The sequence below is a fragment of the Petaurus breviceps genome, unplaced genomic scaffold (assembly GCF_028583685.1).
Source record: "Petaurus breviceps papuanus isolate PSGF00001 unplaced genomic scaffold, PetGlider_PUasm1.0 229, whole genome shotgun sequence".
Lineage (NCBI taxonomy): Eukaryota > Metazoa > Chordata > Mammalia > Diprotodontia > Petauridae > Petaurus > Petaurus breviceps.
Genome location: NW_027185903.1, coordinates 1,764,056 through 1,785,354, shown reverse-complemented (window position 1 = coordinate 1,785,354; position 21,299 = coordinate 1,764,056). Strand labels below are relative to the sequence as shown.

General features: G+C 39.1%; 1 protein-coding gene across 1 annotated transcript in view; it reads left to right on the top strand.

Moving 5' to 3' along the window:
• GPR139 (G protein-coupled receptor 139) overlaps window positions 1–20,140 on the top strand; it is a 53,563-nt gene extending 33,423 nt beyond the window's left edge. The window contains exon 2 of the mRNA XM_069095971.1: window positions 19,206–20,140. Coding sequence (XP_068952072.1) covers window positions 19,206–20,140 — 935 coding nt within the window. The remainder of the gene's footprint in view (window positions 1–19,205) is intronic.
• The last annotated feature ends 1,159 nt before the right edge of the window (window positions 20,141–21,299 follow it).

Genomic DNA, 21,299 nt, shown 5'->3' with positions numbered 1-21,299 from the left:
TCTGAGTCTTGTGGTTGTTCACCAATGCTCAACTTCTTCTACATCCCATACTCCTTGGTCCTAGGCCACAGTGATTCTACATAACCAACAAGTGTGACTCCTTTCCTGCCATGACCTCAAGCCAGAAAGATCTGTATTCAAGTCCCACTTCAGGCACATAGTGGCTATGTGACCCTGGGTAAATCACCTAACCTTTCAATGCTGTAGGCAAGTCTCTAAGGTTATAAGTTGTAGAAAAGGTATCCATCCACATAGACAGAATTTAATCATCTAGGAATTCCCTATACCAATTAAATCTCAGGTCTAGTCCCTATCCCTATAATTGACAAGGTCTTTGTGTTTTAAAACCATATTGTTTGGTTTATAATGTAAACTCCAGAGAAAGTGGCATGGATTCCTTACTTCCCTTGATCACTTTGTATAGACCCAGAGAGATTATTTCTTGGTAATGATGATGATGTTATATATCTACTGACCAATCCTATTAGTACTTTCACTGCCTGGGTCTACCAGTTGCTATGGTTACTGAGAGGCCTGAGACACCAAGGAATCTGCCATTGGCGGGCAGCCTGAAGAAGGGAACTGGCAGCCAGCAGGTCTGAGTCTCTGTAAAGAGAAGGTCAATTGATTGGCTTGGCTGGCTCCAACACTGAGGGCCTAGTGCTGACTCACTTTTCCTGAAACCCTGAGTCAGACTCCCACTGGCTGTTGGCCACCTTGGTTACAACTCTTTGCGAAGGGGAAGATTTCTTGGGTCTCAGAAGGTACCAACCAGGCCCTGGAAGCCACCATAATGTTCAGCTCTAGGAAGGAAAGGACGAGAGGAAGAAAGATAAACCAGTCAACCAGTATCATGGACCAAATGGGTTCAATGTGGCACTCTATAGGACACAGAAGGAGATGATATAGGCACTCACTGCCTGCTGTCCATATGATGCCAGGAACTATTCAACTATGGGCATGAGAACAACAGAAAAGCAAGGAAAACTAAGAGAGGGGACAATTGCAGGGAACCACAAAAAGAATTTAAATAGTTGTGAATTTAGACCCAGGAAAGGCTGAAACAATGAGGAATACAGTGGAAAGCCTGCTGGGAGTGGGGTCAAAGGACCTGGGTTTGAATCCCATTTGCTTCATGACTTAGGGCAGGTCATTTAACATTCCTCACCTGCTTCTTTAAAATGAGAGGTTGACCTTGATGAAGATCTCTCACATTTCATTGTGTCATGGACCCCCTTGGCAGTCTGGTAAAGCATAGGAACCCGTTCTCAGTTTAATGTGTCTATAAGCATAAAATAAAACACATAGGATTATAATGGAAGCCCATTATACTGAAATACAGTTAGTCAACAAGTTAACAAGCATTTATTATGTAACCAACCAATCAGAAGGGCAGAGTGCATTTCCTGTGTGACAAAGTCAGGGGTAGAAGGAACTTCCTGGGGGGAGAAGGATGCTGGGGCATGGTAGAGAAAGCCAGGGGTGGAGCCCAAAGAGGAAATCAAAATACTAAAATTTTCAAAACACTTTTTTAAGTTCATGGACTTCAGGTTAGGAACCCCTAGGATCATCTCCCACTCTGAATTTATGGCCTTATCCTTATCTTTCTAGGGGTGAGTTTTTAAAATGTCCTTCAGAAGTTATATAGCAAACAACATGAGCTTTGTCTCCATTATACATAGAACAAAAGAAAAGTGTATTAAGCTCCAGCTGGCAGGATTTAGGTTCACTGTCAGGAAGGACTTTCTGGCAGTGATGTATAATAGGCACTGGACCTTCCTCCCTGGAGGTACTCATCCACCTGGATATATTAGGTGAAGTTAATCCCAGAGGCCAAGGAAGGACTAGATTCAAATTAATTCAACACATTTATTATACTTGCTGTGGAAAAAAGTATTATTTATTGAAGTATTGAATTTGGAGTCAAAAGGAATGTATCCAGTTTGCTCATTTTATACATGATGAAAGTGTAACCCGGAAAGGAAAAATGACTTGCCACAGACAGGCAGACAATACGCATTAGAGCCAGGATTTAAACACAGTCCTTCTGGCTCTAAATTCTACGACCCCAGGACTTACCTGCTTTCAAGGTCCAGTTAGACTTCTTACAAAGTCACCTTGGACAAGTCACTTCCCTGCCTCTCCAGGACTTGGTTTCCTCATTAAAAATGTAAAAAGTTTGTAAGAACTGATTCCCAAAGTCCCTTCCAGTTTTAACATTCTGTGACTCTGCTGGGTACTGGGAGAGATACAAAAATCAATAGAATTGTCCTTAGTCCTTTTCCATGACTGAGGCAGCTAGAGCACTGGGCCTGGAGTTTGGAAGAGCTGAGTTCAAATTCAGCCTCAGCCATTTACTCTCTGTGTGATCTTGGGTAAATCACCTAACTTCTGTATGCCTTAGTTTCCTTATCTGTAAAATGGAGATAATAATAGCACCTACCATACAGGATTGTGGTGAGGACCAAAGGAGATAATAATTGTAAAGTACTTAGTAATGTCTGGCACATAGTAGGCTTATTCCATTTCACCTATAAAGTTCTCTCTCAGTTTCAGAACTATACGTTGAGTGACTGTACTCCAGGACTCCAATCCCAGCCCCTAATTCTCTATGGAGTCCTTGGGACCAAGTACCCTAAAAGATCCATTGAAATAAGGCAATCTTACAAGAAGACACAATATTCATAAACCCCTGCCCTGGGATGGAGAGGCAGGACACCAGGAAGCACACAGTTATCTCTTATAGACATATGGGCAGCAGCTGATGTTGGGAGAAGGTGGTCAGACAGCTGCACTTGGTGAATGAATGCCTCCCATCTCTCTCACAACCCTAAAGGGTGAGTGTAACTTTTCTGCAGAAGAACATAGGTAGAGTGCTCTGCCAGAGGAAATGGAAAGGACTTCAAGGTACTATCCCTGACCCAGGTGAGGGGCACAAGGTGATTCCTCTCGTGCCTGAGCTCATCACCCTTCTTCCTTGCCTTTCCTAGGCCCATTTCCAAGGAAGCAGTGAGAGAAAATTGCTAGTAATCACAAATGATATTTAAAGGGTTGAAGTTTGTCATGATCTTTTCATATGTTATCTCGTTTAATCTTTATAACAACCCCATGTAGTCAGAGCTGCATAAATGTTAAGCATTATTATTCCCATTTTGTAGATGGGGAAACCAGGGTCCTAAGAAGTTAAATAACTTGCCCATGACAATGTAGCTAGTGAGTATCTAAGACAGTGTTTTGACCAGTTTCTTCTAAATTTCTGGCCAACATGCTATCTACTATAATAGCATGCTGGCTCTTTCAACCCCTATGCCCCATTCCTATGGCTGCAAAAACACTGCCTCAGATATGTAGACTCAGAAGAACATGTTGTGAAATCCCAGCCCTAGGTGTCTCAGTGACACCAGACATAGATTGCAAAAATATGCAGCCACCTGGCAAGAATTATGGCATCAGTCTACCTAGAAGCAAATCCCTGTAAGATGCAGGGTTTATGTGATGAAATCTGACACTGCTCATGACAAGGGTGAGAGCTGCTGGGGCACTGGGGATAATTAATACTGATTGATCTTTTACAATGAAGGTGTGAAGAGATAGAAGGTGTTAACTTGGAGAGAGTAGAAGGACTGAGGAAATGGTTTTTAGCATATGGGAGACTTAAATATGACTTTAGAGAGAAGGGAAGAAAAGTCCAATATATAGGGAAAGGTTAAAAATTAGAGAAAGTAGTAGATAGAAAAAATCCCAAAAGAAATGGAAGAGGATGGAGTAAGGGCACTAGAGAAGAGATTGGCCTTGGCATGAAAGAGGACTGCCTCATCCTTGGAAACCAGTGGGAAGGAAGTAGAAGTGGGTGAGGACCTACAGTAGGGATTCTCAATCCCTTTTTGTTTCATGGACTCCTGAATTTTCTCAATATGATAGTCACTGGTTGAGATTTGGAACAGCTGGCATGCAGTGGTGATAGCTCAGTCAAAATTAGCTAGCGTGAGTTTTTAGTATAAGAACTGTCTAAGGCATTCCTCTAGTAAAGTCTCAGAAAATTAGGGTTTGGAACAGAGAAGTTATAGAGTAGTTGTAACCCAAGGCTGAGAATGAGGACAAAAAGCCAAGGAGTTTGAGAGGAGATCATAAGTGCACTGCTGAAATGGCCTGAAAGGTCAAGACTGTTAATGAAAAGAAGTAAAGCCAAACAGAATAGGACTGATGAATTGAGACAAGGGAAAAGGATTAAGAACCTATAGCTTAGCACCAGAGGGATTTTGAGAGTCTGAAGATGAAGCAGCTTCAGGTGGTCGAGTGACTAAGGGAGAATGGAAATAGAGATCATGTGAGTGAAGGAGTCTGAACTAAGAGATTCCCCAAAACAAAACAATTCTCATTTCAGTCATAGAATATTTAAATCCTAAAATAAAAGTGGTCATTTATTTCTCTCTCATCTTCTTTTTTAAATCTTCTTTTTAAATTATATCCATTGTTTTTACATCATCTTCATTTCCAAATATTCCCTTATTCATCAAGTCATCCCGAAAGCAGTTCAGCAAAATCAAGTGACGGTGACAAAGTCTGACAGTGTATGTAATAGTCCACATCCATAGTTCCCCACCTCTACAAAGAGGAGAGGTTCTCAAGTCTTCTCCCAGGCTAAATTTGATCACTAAAATTACACAATGTTCCATTTCATCTTTGTTATTGTTCTTTTCATTGACATTGTTGTAGTCAATGTATATATTGTTTTCTTTGTTCTTCACTCTACATCACTTGAATGTCTTAGCATGATTCTCTGAATTCCTCATAGTTATTTCTTAGGATGAGGTGATATGGGATGGACTTGTGAAGGCTATACAATTGATCACCCTCTCTCTAGGTAGGGCTCTACCTAAACCACCCAAGGTACACATGTTTTTTCCTATACTTAGACCTTCAGGATTTGGGATATAATAGTTTCCTGTTTCCTTTCATGTTCTTCTTCCAATAATCACTGTGGTTATCAGGAAGTCCATCTCCATGTATATCCTAAATATTCCTTGCCATAATTTTAACCCATTTTGTCTTTTGTTGTTCAGCCATTTCAGTCATATCTGACTGTTTGTGACCCCTTTGGTTTTTCCTTTGCAAAGCTACTTGAATGGTTTGCTATTTTCTTCTCCAGCAAATCCATTTTATCAGGCAATCAAAGGTGAAGTGACTTACTCAAGATCACACAGCTAGTAAGTGTCTGAGGCTGAATTCAAACTCAACTCCTCCTGACTCCAGGCTCAGTGTTCTATCCACAGAGCCAGGCACTGTGCTAAGCACTACAGAAGGGAAAGGGAATAAGTATTTATAAATTTCCTAATATGTGCCAGCCACATTGCTAAAAACTTTTTTTATAAATAACCCATTTGATCCTTACAACAACGCTTTGAGGTAGGTGCTTCTATTATTCCTATTTTATAATTGAGGAAACTGAGGCAAACAGTGGTTAAGTGACTTGCCTAGGATCACAAAGTTAGAAAGAACATGAGGCTATATTTTAACTCTGGTCTTCTTGAGTCCAAACTCAGGGCTCTATCTGCTGAACCACCAGCTACCTCCAAGGGATATAAAAAAGGTAAAAAACAGTCCATTCCCTCAAGGAACTCACAGTATAATGGTGGAAACAACATGTAAGTAACTGTATACAAACAAGCTATATACAAGATAAATTGGAAACAATCAACAGGTAAAATTGACAGACCCTGGCAACAGAATGGATAGCTTAAATTGTCTTGATGACAATTTTTGGGAAAAGAATTTACTTTTTGGCACCCGAATTTAATCTAGCTCCTATGAAAGTTGCTACTTTGGTTTCCATGCTGTGGTCTTAAACAGATAAATTTTCTTGCTTTAACTGATTAAATTCAATTCAACCTAACATTTATTAAAGTATCTACTGAATGTGATACACAGGAAATTCAAAGAAAAAATACAACAGTTCTTCCTCTTAAAAATACATAGTGTGGAGGGGGAGAATACATAAGTACACAGGTAAATACAAAGGACTACAACATAATTTCAAGAGGAAGGAAGCATTAATTGGCAGGGGGGAAACAAATCAGTAAGAGATGACACAAGAGCTATACTTTGAAAGAAGCCCACGTCTACAAGTTAGAGGTGGAGAGTACATTCCAAACATGGGGATGACATGTGCAAAGGCAGAGAGTTGGGGGATAGTGGGGAAAAGCTAATAAGCCACTTTCATTGGAATGGAGAGAAGAAGAGGAGGAAGAAGAAGAAGAAGAAGAAGAAGAAGAAGAAGAAGAAGAAGAAGAAGAAGAAGAAGAAGAAGAAGAAGAAGAAGAAGAAGAAGAAGAAGAAGAAGAAGAAGGAGGAGGAGGAGGAGGAGGAGGAGGAGGAGGAGGAGGAGGAGGAGGAGAAGAAGAAGAAGAAGAAGAAGAAGAAGAAGAAGAAGAAGAAGAAGAAGAAGAAGAAGAAGAAGAAGAAGAAGAAGAAGAAGAAGAAGAAGAAGAAGAAGACAAAATAAAACGATATAACTAGAAAGGATGATGGAATCCAGACAGCATGACATTTCAATGATTTTGTGTGTTATCCTCAAGGGAGTAACTGAAGATTTTTTGTGTAGGAGAGTAACAGTTAAATCTATGTTTTAGGACTCTCAATTTATGAATTGATGGAGAATGGAACAGAGATACTGGGAGCAGGGAAATCTGTTAGGAGGCTCCTGACTGTTCTATTGTCCAGCTGAGAGGTGAGATCATACAGAACTAAGCTCACTAAAAATGTAAATTAAAGAAATGGAATTGTAGAGATTATGATTATAGTTACTATTATTGCTTTCACTACTATCATAATCTTGTAGTACTTTTGCAGAGTATTTTATATACCTAATTTAGAGATAACTAGGTGGAACATTAGATAGAGCATTGGGCTCAGAATCAGAAAATATGAGTTCAAATCTGGCCACAGACACTTACTAGCTGTGTGACCCTGAGTAAGTCACTTAACCTCTGTTAGTCTCAGTATTCTCATGTGTAAAATGGAGTTAATAATAGTACCTGCCTCTTGGGGTTGTTGTAAGGGTCAGATTAGATGATAATTATAAAGTGCTTAGCACAATGCCTGGCACTCAGTAAACACTATATAAATGTTAACTAGTATTATTATTAGGGCATCTAGGTAGTGCAGTGGATAGGGTGCCAGATCTGGAATTCAGACCTGGACTCAGATAATTATTAGCTTTGTGACCTTGGGCAAGTCACTTACCCTGTTTGCCTCAGTTTCCTCATCTATAAAATGATCTTGAAAAGGAAATGCAAATCACTCCATATCTCTGCCAAGAAAACCCCAAGTGGGGGTCACAAAGAATCAGACACCACTGAAAACAACTGAGGAACAAGAACAAAGTATTATTATTATCTTGTTTCATTACCTGAACAATTCATCCTACTTACACACTATGTGCACAGTATATCATGTACACAGACAAACACAAATACAACCATAACCAATATCCACAGTCTTTTCCTTCCAAAGGAAAAAAAAAAAGCCATAAGCTGATATGGTATTTTGGAAGTTGAAAGTTGCAGAAAATGTCAAGTAATAAGAGGTGGAAAATATGACTCCACTTTTTTTTTCAAAAGTCTTATTTACATACATCATTTCTATCCCCTCCAGGTTTCCTCATCTTAAGATCCTGATGCATTTTCTAACTCTTCTTTATTTACCTTGGGGCAAGGGGTGGTGGGAAAAAGAAAACATCTGTACAAAGGAAATGAAATGTTCGGTGTTTGAAGAGTTCATTTCACAAGAGAGGCAATTATTACAAACTTAGGGAAATGTCAAATATAAATACCTAGCAATTTAGCTTGTCAGTAGGATGGGATGCATTACTAAAGCACTGATTAAAATGGGTTAGAATATTAAAAAATAGAAGTTTTGATATATAGAAATTTCAGTTCAACACACCAAACCAAGACCATCTGTGGTTCAACAGAAACTCGTCATGGGGCTAAAAAATGCACTCTCCTTAACTTACAAAAACCCCTTTGCTCTGAGGGACCTATGAGAGTTCATTCATACCTTCTTATTTATCTTTGGTGCCTCCCTAAGAGGTAGGTGGAGGAGAGAGAGTTTGCTTAAAACCTTACAGATGGGCCTTTACCAAAGAACTTTGGTCTACAAAGGGGCAGCTAGGTGCTACAGTGCCAGGAAAACCTGAGTTTAAATATGATCACAGACACTTGCTGGTTGTGTAACCCTGGGCAAGTCACTTAACCTGTTTGCCTCAGTTTCCTCATTTATAAGATGAGCTGGAGAAGGAAATGGCAAAGCACTTCAGTATCTTTGCTAAGAAAACCCCATATGGGGTCACGAAGAGTCAGACACGACTAAAATGGTTAACAACAACAAGAAACCTTAAAGGGTTATATAAATGCTGGCTACTGTTGGGTGCCATGTAAATGCTGCTATGTTGCGATCTCCATTCCAATTAAAGTGGCCCATTAGATTTTGCCCATATATGTCATTCCATCTCCCACCTCTTTGCCTTTGTACAAGTGGTCCATCATATTTGAAATGTTCTCCCTTCTCACCTCCGCAATTAAGAAAACCTAAGAAACTAAGGCATCCATCCAAGTTATCAAAGGAAGTCAAGGGCAGTTTAGGGGATAAGGCCCTTGTCCTATACTTCTAGCCCAGTTTGTTTTCCATTTAATGATTACATCTCAGCCTATGACATAAAGTTTATGTAAGCTGTCTAGAATGTAGAATGTAATATGCTTTAGGTAAAGACCATGCTTGACAACAGCAAATGGAGGTGAGACCTCCTTCCTTGTTTTTGACAGGTGAGGGACTCTGGTTGTGGAATGTCACATATACATATTCTCAGATGTGGTCACTGTCAGTCAGCTTTATTTAACTGTTTTTCTTTGTCACAAAGAGGAGGTTCATTGGGTATGCATGGGGGTGAGGTGGGAAAGGGAATAAGGGATATCCTGAAATGAATTGCTGCTGTAATAATAACAATAGTAATAGTAGAAACAACTAGCACTTATGTAGCGCTTTCAGATTTGCAAAGTACTTTACAAATATTTCTCATTATGATAAAATGGAATGTAATAACAAAAGGCATCAATAAGCCTTTTTCAATGAAAGAAAATAAATGGTGGTGGGAGGGAGCAGGAATACCACAATTTAATTGCCAAGATATTCCAATCCTGCTATCAGGGAGGTGATAGTTCCTCTGTATGCTGTCTTCATGTGACCCCATTTAAAGTATTATGTTCAATTCTAGACACCATAGTTTAAGAAAGAGTTTGATAAGATGTTTTGCCCAAAATGATAAAGGACCTTGAATCTGTGTCATATAAAGATTAGTTACAGTAACCTAGAGACAAGAAGACCCAGGGGGATGTATTAGCTGTCTTCCATTATTTGAAAAGCCATAATGGGGAGAAAGGGCTAAATATTACATTTGCCCACAGAGGGCAGAACCAGGAACAATTGATAGAAGTTGAAAGGAAGCAAATTTTGTCTCATGTCAAGAGAATCTTTCCTAACAATTAGAGCTGTCCAGAAGTAGAATGGTCTGCCGAAAGAGGTGGTAGTTTCTCTGTCTTTAGAGTCTTCAAGTGGAGACTTTTGTCAGGTTTCCTTTCATATATAGGTTGGACTAGATGACCATTGAAGTCCCTTCTGATCTCAAATTCTGAGATTAAGTGACTTTCATTCATGTGGGTCGTTATGTTTCAACATCATGATTTGATTGGTAGTATAACCAAACCTGTGTAATAAAAGGCTAAGTTATAGTGGGCTTTGGCTACACATGTTGGTTTGTCTGGTGGATTCCTCACCTGCTCATATGGAGGCTGGATCTCATCCTCCTAGGCATCTATCAGAGCAACACATGCAGCCCACAGGATGCTGCTAATGTTGAAACTCCATAACCCAAACAAGACTCACACTGCATGCTCATCAGGGAACCCTAAAGCTCTGATTTCAAGAAGCAGGCAGATTCTCGGCCAGGCAGGGACTTTTTCAGACACCCTTTATGTCTTTGCCAGCTATGATGCCCAATGATGCATCCCTGCAGGGCCTTCATCCCAGTTCAATGGCCCATGTGAATGATATCGTTACCTTCAGGTTCATACAGAAGCATGATTACGGGTGGAGGTCACCTTTCGATGCTTTCAATGTGTCTCATTTCCCAAAGCTGATCACACCCTTTAATCAAAGATCTCTAATGATTTGGAAAGGCTGAGGTGCCCTTGTAGTTCTTTCTATGTCTCCCTTTCTCCTGCACACACATATGGGCATGCATGTGATCATATACACCTGCATACCCCTAAGTAAATAGTTGCTAAATGTTCTACCTCTGTTTCCTCTCACCCCCATTTTCTTTCGTTCCTCCCTTACATTATTTCTTATCTCTGCATAAGTCGAATTGTTCAGTTTTCAGTACAAAGCCTGGAGCCTCTGAAGGAGAAACTTGATTAATCTTGAATATAAATAATAAACCTCATTACCAGGTTGGCCACTGGGTAATGAAAATGTTCAGGTTGAGCAACTCTTAGAGACCATCTACTTAGTTGTGGAGGTTGCAATATGTGTTGGTGGAAGAAGCACTAACCCAAAGAAATTACAATCTTTGAAGTATAAATAACAGAGGACAGTTCATGAAAATGGTAAGAGATAGGAGTTCTGTGTCCTGTCCAGCCCATAGGGCTCAGACATGTACATAAGAAGGGGAGCTTAGTTCCTTGTGGGAAGTATGGAATGAAAGTTTTAGGATCCAAGACCCAGAGTGGAAGGACTTTCATAGGTTACCTACTACAATCTCTTAATTGTATAGATAATTTAATAAATATTTCATTCATTCATTCAGAAATGAGATCAAGGAAGTGAGTTGTCCAAGGTTATAGAGTAAGAAATTGAACTGGTATCTAAACTCAGGTCTTATAACTCCAGTCTCACCACTCTTTCCATTGCTGCCTGCATCACAAGTCTGTGTGTGTATCTTGGCCATTAATTTAGTTAGTTTCCCCTCAAAATAGCACTTTTCAGTTTCAAGGACACAAACCTTTTTTTCCTAACATCTTTGTTAATGATTTAAGGCAGGGGTTCTAACTTGGAGATCATAGCCCTTGAAAGGGGTCCCATGGATACATTCCAAGGGATCTGTGAACTTGGATGGGAAAAAAATCACTTGTTTCCATTAATTTGGAACTGAAATTTAGCATTTCTGTTGCTTTAATTATGAATTTTTTTTAAAATGTCATTCTGAGAATGGATATATTTTACTAGCCTGCTAAAGGAGCCCAAAACCCAAGAAAAGTTAACAATCCCTGATTTAGAGAAACATACTTCACCCCATTGTATGGCCTTTTCAGAAATTTCTTGCTAACTTATATTTATAAGGCAGGGTGATTCAGACAGGATTGGCCAAATCAATATATTAAAGCTACTCCAATGGCAAGGGTATAACTAAGGATTGTCCAGATCCTTTTTGGGAAATACTTGTGAAGAAAAAGATAGTACAGTCCTCTTTGATATAGTGGAGGGGTATCCTGGCCTGTCACATAGAAGACTGGGGTTTTACTCCCAAATGAGAAGGTCTTTTATCCTCATTTTGAGGCTGCTATGTGATATAGAATGCTGTGCTTGGAGTCAAGAAGATGTGAGTTTGAATCCTTGTAATGGCAACCACACTGGCATACCCAGAATGGCTACTAGCACAGATTGTTAGATCTGCTTTACTAGGAAAGTTGACTGTTTAAGGGGTAAACAATCTTTTTTAATTACATTCACTAGTTCAAGGGAAAAGTCAGCACTCTGAACTTCAGAGAAAATACAAGTAGAGAAACAAAGACCAACAGACAGGGTTCTGACTGCCTGAATCAACTATATACTTTACATCCCTCCCTGGATCAAGAGAGCCTTTACATCTGAGAAGTGGGGGAACTCTGAACATGTGGCCACTCTGAATCTCAACCAGGGAATCACAAGGTCCCTCTCATAAGTAAGCCCCAAAAGTAAAATGCCAACTCAGAGTATATATACACTTCTTAGAACCAGAAGGCATCACAACCCTCCTCACTCCAACAGGCAAGCCTCCCCTAAACAAGCTAACCTTAATGGGTGGGGAAGATCTCATATCCCATTAACATTACAATCCTTCTTCAGGCACTAGGTATATGAATCCAAGCAAATTACTTTAACTTCCTTCAGACTCAGTTTCCTCATCTGTAAAATGGGCATAATAACAGCATTTACCTTGAAGATTGTTGTGGAGATCAAATGGGTTAACATATATAATATGCTTTTCAAGCCTTAAAGCACTATATAAATACTGGCTATTATTAGTCATTGTCATATTTGCCAGCATTTATAGCATATAAGTGCTACGCAAACAGAGATTTACAAAGTGCTTTACAAACCTTAAAGTGCTTCATAAATTCTGGCTACTATTATGCACTTTATAAATGCTGCTTTTATTAATAATGAATATTTATCAATATTAATAATTAACATTTGCTGCTATTAATAATTAATAGCAGCATTTCTATAGTACAAAATAGTAGAAAACATTTATATTGTATTTCAAAGTTTACAAAAAAAGCTCTTGGACTAATATAAATGACTCTCCCACATCCAGATGAGTATAGGGTCCCTTTAGTCCAAAGAACTCTGTTCTAGGGGTCGGAATCAAACAGAGACTACAAGAAATATCTTTTACCTTTCTTTGTATCCTCAGCACTAAATATAGTGTCTGGCACTCAGTAGGTGCTTTAAAAATTCTGGCTTTGGGGGTGGCTAGGTGGCACAGAGAATAGAACACCAACCCTAGAATCAGGAGGACCTGAGTTTAAATCCAGCCTCAGACACTTAACACTTACTAGCCATGTGACTTTGGGCAAGTCACTTAACCCCGATTGCCCTGCCCTCCCCCCTCCAAAGAGCAAATAATAATAATAATAAATGCTGGCTCATTAAGGGATTTAGAGCTGGAAGGAGAAAGGGACCTTCGATGTCATCAACTCCAATACCCTCATTTTACAGATGGAGTAATTAAGGCCCAGAAATATTTAACAACAGATAGCAAGTAGCAGAGCCAAGACTTGTACTAGGTCTTTTAATCTACAGTGTTCTTTCCACGCCACCATCCACTCAATAAAAGACCTCAAAAAGCCTGAGAGGTTTGTGGCAGCAATAAATCACTCAGCACAATTCCTGACTCCATAAGAGTCTATTTGGGATCCCCCTGGTATTTTGATCACGTCAACCTTAGACTGCCTGGTTCTGTCTTGCCTCTAGTCCTTTGCAGCTATGCTTTTTTCTCCTTTCTGGAGGGGGCAACTGGGGTTGACTTGCCCAAAGTCACATGGCTAGTGAGAGTTAAGTGTCTGAAATTGGATTTGAACTCAGGTCCTCCTGACACAAAAGATGCCCCAGGTCCAAAAATAGTCCAGCAAGTCCTTGTCAGCAGCTAACACCATTGCTACCTTTCCCAAAAGGCTGAGTCAGTCAGATCTTGCCTCCAACATGGTTTATCCCAATGGGAAGTCTGGAACCAAGGAAATTTTGGGGAAGATGGATGGAAGCAATGAGTAATGGGAGGAGGAAAAAAAAGAGCCCCTTGGGGGGCACTCCAAGGGAAAGGGAAAAAATGGTTTTGTTTCTGCTAGTTATGACACAATATTTCTTTCATAGTTGGAGAAGAGACTGAGAGCATCTGTTGTGCAAAAATGTTGCTGCCCTTAGCCCTTGCCAAATTCAAAACATGGATGTCAGGTGCTAGATCAACTTGGCAGGAAAGGAGGGCTTCCTCAAATACTCCCTGGGGACTGAACACTGCATAATGATGAGCTACATTGAGGGTCAACTGCTATGGAAGTCAACCATCAGTCAATAAGCATTTATTAAGCACTTCCTGTGATCCAGGCTAAGTGCTTGAGATATAAAGGAAAGCAAAGTGGGCAATATAAGAAGATTACATTCTAACTGAGGAGACACCATGCAAATACCTAGGTACATACAAGGTATGTTCTGAGTAGATGGAAGACAACATTAGAAGGGAAGATGCTAACAGCTTCGAGAGAAAGGGGAATGGAAAAAATGGGAAAATACCTCCTGGAAAAGGTAGGACTTGAGTTAGGTCTTGAAGGAAGCCAGAGAAGCCAAGACTTAGAGGCAAGGAGATTGATCATTCCACACACAGGGGAGAGCCAGGGTAAGGGAAGTTGTCTCAGGGAAATAGACCAGGTCCTACTGAATCACTGATTATTAAGACATCTGCAACCACGTTCAATGCACAGACCATGTATTTTACCTCTTTTGGAATCTTTGCCACTCCATTCCCCAAATCCCCCATCTAAAATGGCTGGTACAATGATATGAATGTAATAGTTATTTAAAAAATGCTTGTTGTGTAAGTGAAATGCATTTATTATTTGGGATCAGAAAGTATGGGTTCAAGTCCCAGCCTTGTCACTGTGTAACCTTGGGCAAGTTACTTAACTTCTTTGTGACTCAGTTTCCCCTCTAAAAAAAGAGGGAGTTGGACTGAAGATCCCTTCCAGCTCTAAATCAAAGAACCAACATCCCCAAACCACATACTCACATTGCCCTAAGAATCCACCATTGTACATGCTCTCATTCACATACAACTTACATCTTTTCACATCCTTGGACTGGTGCCCCTTTTTATCATCAAATAAACCAGGTAAAACTCTCCATCCTCAGGCAGGCATACACACACACACTTCATTTCTTTAATCCATTGCCTCATATTGATCTTGCATTGTTGCTTAACTCCACATTGTTCTTTTTTTATACATATTTTGTCAGTCCACCTTGATTGTAAGTTGATGGTTGGCAGGCCTATTTTGGATACAAAAGCTTAAAAGCAATGTAATTGCTCACAGGATTATAGATTGAGAACCAGAAGGGATCTTGGAAGTCCAACACCCTCATTCTATAGATGAAGAAACTAAAGACCAAATACATTAGATGCTTTGCTATAGGATCATACAGCTAAGAAGGGGGGAATTTGGATGTCAATCTTCCTGTTGAACATTCTATACATTATACCAGTCTAACTCACAGAATGAAAGTTCTCCAAACTTTCTTATGAAACTAAACACATGCACATGGAAAAGATGGTTTGTTTTTTTGTTAATCCTTTTGAATGCAACCTATTAGCAAGTACAATTCAGTATGGGTATACCTTACTTTAAGCATATCTCAGTTTAGGAAAATTAAAACTTAAGAAAATAACAAATTAAAGGGCATTGTTATTTCATATACAAAAGTATTCTTCACAATAGGATCTTTTAATTGTCCAACTATTGTAAAATAAGAATAGAAACAGTGATTGGATCTACAATTCCTTGGTACAGGCAACTCTCAGGTGAGAAAACCCCCTCTAACCAATATAGGTTGGCATATTCACTGCCAACTTAAGGTCTTAGGGAGATGCCAGAGCATTAAGAGGTTAAGTGAATTTCCCTGGGTCACACAGCCACTATGTGTCAGAAGTAGGACTTGAACTTAGGTCTTTTTGATTAACTTGAGAGACCAACTCTCTAGGCACTACCCCCAGATTGCCTCAAATTGTAAAATTTTTGTATAAAACAAAATTTTATTTACCCTCTCCCCCCAAAAAGAACATCAACTTATACACACTCTTTAAGGATATTTCTATTGAATAAAGTATAGTCACTGAAGTATCTTCAGAATTAAATGATAGAACATGTCCATCATGGTGGCAAGTTAGCTAAAAATAATAATAGCTGGCATTTATAAAGTGTATTAAAGTTTGCAAAGTGCTTTATGAATATGATAATGATAATAACCAACATTTATATAGTACCTGCTATGTACCAGGCACTGTGCTAACACTTTACAAATATTATTTCATTTCATTTGATCCTTATAACAACCCTGCAAGGTAAATGTTATTATTATCCCCATTTTACAGATGAGAAAACAGAGGTTAAGTGATTTGTCCATGGTCACACAGCTATTAAGTGTCTGAGGCTAGATTTGAATTCATGTCTTCCTACCTCCCAACTCTCTGTCCATGACACCACCTAGCTACAAGCATTGGGGAAGATTTGACTTAAGAGGTAGATGTACCCCCACTCAAACTTTAGGGTTTTGGTTGATTCCAAATGACCTCAAATCTCAGACCCCAAAAGATTTATCTGTTTTCATACTGGCCTAGTGAAGAAGTGTTGCTTTTATTTAAACGTTGCAGTAATGCCAGATCAGTATTTATTTTACTCAACTTATTTTCATAGCCTTTCAGGCAGTTAGTTTTTGCAGCAGCACTGTTCCCCCACACACTGTGAACTGAGACTCCTGAATTATCCCTAATCATGTAGGTAAACTTCTATCAGCTCCAATGAAAGCTGTTGGTAATCTGATTGTCATCTTATTCTGCATGCAAGTAAGATATAAAGCTTTTAGTGCAATGATCAAGGCGAATCAGAGAGAGATGAGGGAAGAGCCCAGAGTCAGTCAACCTGTAATGTGATTTGGGCACTTAACTCTCCACCACTTCAAAACAATTTTCCATAGCATTTTGAGAAGGGGGAAGGGGAAGAATGGGCCTCTCAAAACCAATTGTGACACAGCCCTTCAGGGTGAGCCAGAACTAGTGTGGTTACATCATGGAGACAAACGGCTAAGTATCTTCTCATATCGTGCTAAGAGGATTGTTCTATATGGAGATTTCACTAAGTGGCCCCTTGGGTCTTCAGAGGGTAAATTTATCCTTACTGAAGTCAAAAGACCTTGTCTTACATACCCAAGTCTTTAAGGATTGCATAACACTTCACAAATATTTTCTCCTTTTTACCTTACCAAAACCTCATTTTATAGATGGGGAAACTGAGGTAACTTTCTAGTCACTGTAAATGAGAGGTTTTTACAGGAATCCAAAACTTGGGGATATATATACAACCTCTATGGGCTACCTGAGTTAAAGCATTTTTTAAAATCTGAGTAATCTAAATGTGTTTACCAGTCTGCTCTAGAGTTACTAGCTCTCTGCACCCATCTACTTCATCTTTTTGGCCTGTAGGATGAGCCCCAGGTCACAACTGTACAACCTACAAATTTTGCTCTTTAACTATCCCATAGGTAAGTCACACAGAATATGGAAACTGGAGTTAAGAAAACAAGAGGCCAGATTTGGCCTCACATATTTACTAGTTGTGTGACCCTGGGCAAGTTACAGAATCTGTATCAGCTTCAGTTTCTTTCTTTGTAAAATAGGGTTTTTGTAAAGATAAAAGGAGAAAATATTGCAAAGTGCTTCATGAACCTTAAAGCCTATATAAATGATGACTACTAGTAGTAGTAATATTAGCTAACATTTGTAGAGAACTTGAGAAATAAGGGTAAAATGAATACATTAATATAGAAAGGAAGAACATGTGAATGGAATTTGATATTTCTTATCATTGGAGTGAATGAGAAAACATATACAAGAATTGAGGAAGGGATAGGAGGAAACGAACGTCACTCTTATTGGAAGCAGACAAAAGAAAGTTGAACACATACATATAACAAAAAAAAAAACAGTTTAGTGTATAAATACTCAAATTCAACAAGGAAACGTTCAGGAAATGGGGGGGGAGCAAAAGGGAAGATAATACTGGGGAGGAAATAGTCAAAAGCAAAACAAACTCCATGATACTGAAAGGGATTTAAACAAGAAAAAAGAGCATAAAGAACTAGAATCTAAGGGTCTGCCCATCATTTAAGAAATGGTTGGACAAAATACAGCACCATAAGACATGACAAAAATTACAATTGTAAAGAATTTTACCTAATATGAACTGATGCAGAGAAAAGTGAGAAAAACCAGAACAAGGACAATAACATTATAAAAATAAATAACTTCGAAAGACATCCGAACTCCCTTCAATGCAATAACCAATCGTGTCTCCAGAAGAACTACATTGAAGCATGTTACCCATCTCCTGAGAGAAATGGTGATGAACGCAATGCTCAAAAAGAAACACACATCTTTGGGTATGGCTGCTATGTGCCTTCTTTTTTGTTTAACTAGTCTTATTCATTCCAAGGATTTTTTTAAACATTTCTAAAGGAGAGGAGGTTGTGTGTCAATGGTGATACCCAAAAGGTGGGGCACTGAAATATTTTTGAATGCACAGGGGAGAAGGAAGTTCAGAAGGAAGCATGACAAGCAGAATAATTTGAAAGTAATATGGAATTTTAGTGGTTTTTTTTTTAAAGAAAGTCAGATGAAATGGAGATTCATGTTTTAATATACAATCCCCATTTGGCATTATGCTAGGTATATGGAAATGTTCTTTAAAAATTAATTATAATTATCAAGTTTGGTCCCAGAAGAAAAAAATGAAAATACACTTCTCTTTCTTATCGATGGGAGAATGAGGGATGAAGAGGGAAAGGACTATGAGTGGTAGACTCGGCTTATAAGGTCCAACTTGGGCAATACCTCGGTTAGTTGTGCTGAACTGTTGTTTCCCCACTCCCTTTTCTTTTCTTTGTTATAAGGGGTAACTCTTTGGGAGATGGAGAAAAGGGAAATACATTTGGAAATGTAGGAGGGATAAAAATAAAATAGATCAATAAAAATCTTCAAAAGAAGATATCATTTTGTCCAACTTTCCCATTTCAGAGAGGAGAAAATTGAGACCCCAAAAGATAAATTTACCCAGGGCTATTCAGTGAGCTATTTCCAAAGAATCTATAGATCCTCTGAATAAGGTAGCCTGTGACTAAAGAAACTGATTCAAAAGAAGGATGTAGAATTTGAAAGTGAAAGTGAAAATCATGTTCTTAGAATCCTGTCTAGAATTCCAAATCAGGAATAAAGCAATAAATCAATAAACATGCATTAAGCCCCTACTATGTATCAGATACTCTGCTAAGTGATAGGAATACAAAAAGAGGCAAAAGATTTTCCCTGCCCTTAAGGAGCTCGCAGCATGGAGGAGAAAAGTCTCTAGGGTTCATCCTGTCAATCTCCATGTCTCCTACCAGGACAAATTTAAATGATGATTGTCTATACAGTGGTAAAGTAAATATTACCTTTTAAAGAATTTGGGCCTTTGTCTCCACTTTGCTGTGACTGCCACTGCATAAACCCATGAGATGTGGGCTTGGGAACTGATGTTAACCAAAAAGTCATGTGTGCTTCTAAACAAAATTAATTTCTCTTTTCTCTGCAGCTAACATCCTAACTGTGATCATCCTGTCCCAACTAGTGGCACGTAGACAGAAGTCATCCTATAACTATCTCTTAGCCCTTGCTGCTGCTGACATCATGGTCCTCTTCTTCATTGTGTTTGTAGATTTTTTGCTGGAAGATTTTATCTTAAACAAACAGATGCCTCATGTCCCAGACAAAATCATAGAAGTTCTGGAATTTTCTTCCATTCACACCTCCATTTGGATTACTGTCCCATTAACTATTGACAGGTATATTGCAGTCTGCCATCCACTCAAATACCACACTGTCTCCTATCCAGCTCGCACCCGGAAAGTCATCATAAGTGTCTACATTACCTGCTTTCTGACCAGCATCCCATATTACTGGTGGCCCAATATATGGATTGAAGACTATATCAGCACTTCTATGCACCATGTCCTCATCTGGGTCCATTGCTTCACCGTGTACCTGGTACCCTGCTCCATTTTTTTCATCTTAAATTCTATCATTGTATACAAGCTTAGGCGAAAAAGCAATTTCCGACTCCGTGGCTACTCCACAGGAAAAACCACAGCTATCCTGTTCACCATCACGTCCATTTTTGCCACACTTTGGGCACCCAGAATCATAATGATCCTATATCACCTTTATGTGTCACCCATCCACAATAGCTGGCTGGTTCATATTATATCAGACATTGCCAACATGCTGGCCCTGTTGAACACAGCAATCAACTTCTTCCTCTATTGTTTTATCAGCAAGCGATTCCGTACCATGGCGGCTGGAACACTGAAAGCTTTCTTTAAGTGTCAAAAGCAGCCTGTCCAGTTCTATACCAATCATAATTTCTCAATAACAAGTAGTCCCTGGATTTCACCAGCCAATTCCCACTGTATCAAAATGCTGGTTTATCAATATGATAAAAATGGGAAGCCTATAAAAGTTTCCCCATGACCAGGTTGCTATTCCCCCTTCTGCTCCATTTAATGGGGCTCTGAGATCTTCACGTTATACTTGCTGAAAGTTCTCTTCTCAAGAGCGGTAATCAGATTTCATGTCTCCATAGCCTGAAAGACTATCAAACTGGTAGAATGAATGCGTATTAGGCTGGTAGAAAAGGAAGAGAAGCATAATTTTGTTTTGTTTTGTTCTTTTGGCAAGTCAAGTTAAGAGCAAAAGTCCCTGCCAGTTCGATACCTCTACGGAGGGCAAGCGCACTCTGCTCTTGGGTCTGTATGGACCAACAGCATAAAAAGTAGTATATGGTCAAGTCTCGGCACTCTAAGTGGTCACTAGGAATAACTCATCGTTTTCCAATACACCCAAGACCCAGTAGTGCTTTACTGATACTACATTCTTTATTCAATCATGCTATTCCTAGCTCCTAAGATTGAATGTTTTTGCATTTTTTCAAGGTGTTTTCATTTTGTGCACTTAACGAAAAAGGGGTTTGGGGCTTTACACATCCCCATTCATCAGATGCTGGTGCTAAAGATGAAACTTTGGGAAAATAGAAGCCTCTTTACCTGTCCTTCTCACTCCTGATAGGCTCTCTTGGAAAAAGCTCTGGAACAAAATACTTTCTGTTCATATATCCTGGGCAACCAAGAAGCATCCCCACAAATTAACCTTATGTAGAGATTTTTTTCATCTTACCCAAGACGAAGGATCTTCTGGCAAGTAAAAGAAAAAGAAGATTTCTTGAGCCCAAAACAACAACAGCAGCAAATTATTGCCATTAGTTTTCACTGGATTTCCCAGAGCCTCATGAGTTTGGGGAATTATACATAGACACAGTACTCTAATGTTTTTCCTCTAAAACGCTTGTTGTGTTATTGTTTTTTTAAAAAAACAAATAAACCTTTTAAGCATAGAATTTCAAACTTGCTCTTTATGGAAGCCATTTAGCAGTGAAAACAAAATCCACAGTTCTTCTTGTACAGACGTTCTTTGATTTGCTTTTTTTTTTTTTTTGAGGTGAGGTTAAAAATGGGCCAAATATTTTGGGTTCAGTTATGAGTCCTCTAAGTTTTAGACAAGGACAAAATCAACTCTCCCTGACAATTCACATGTACAATCAGCTTTCCCAAATAGTTTCCCAGACATATGTTAA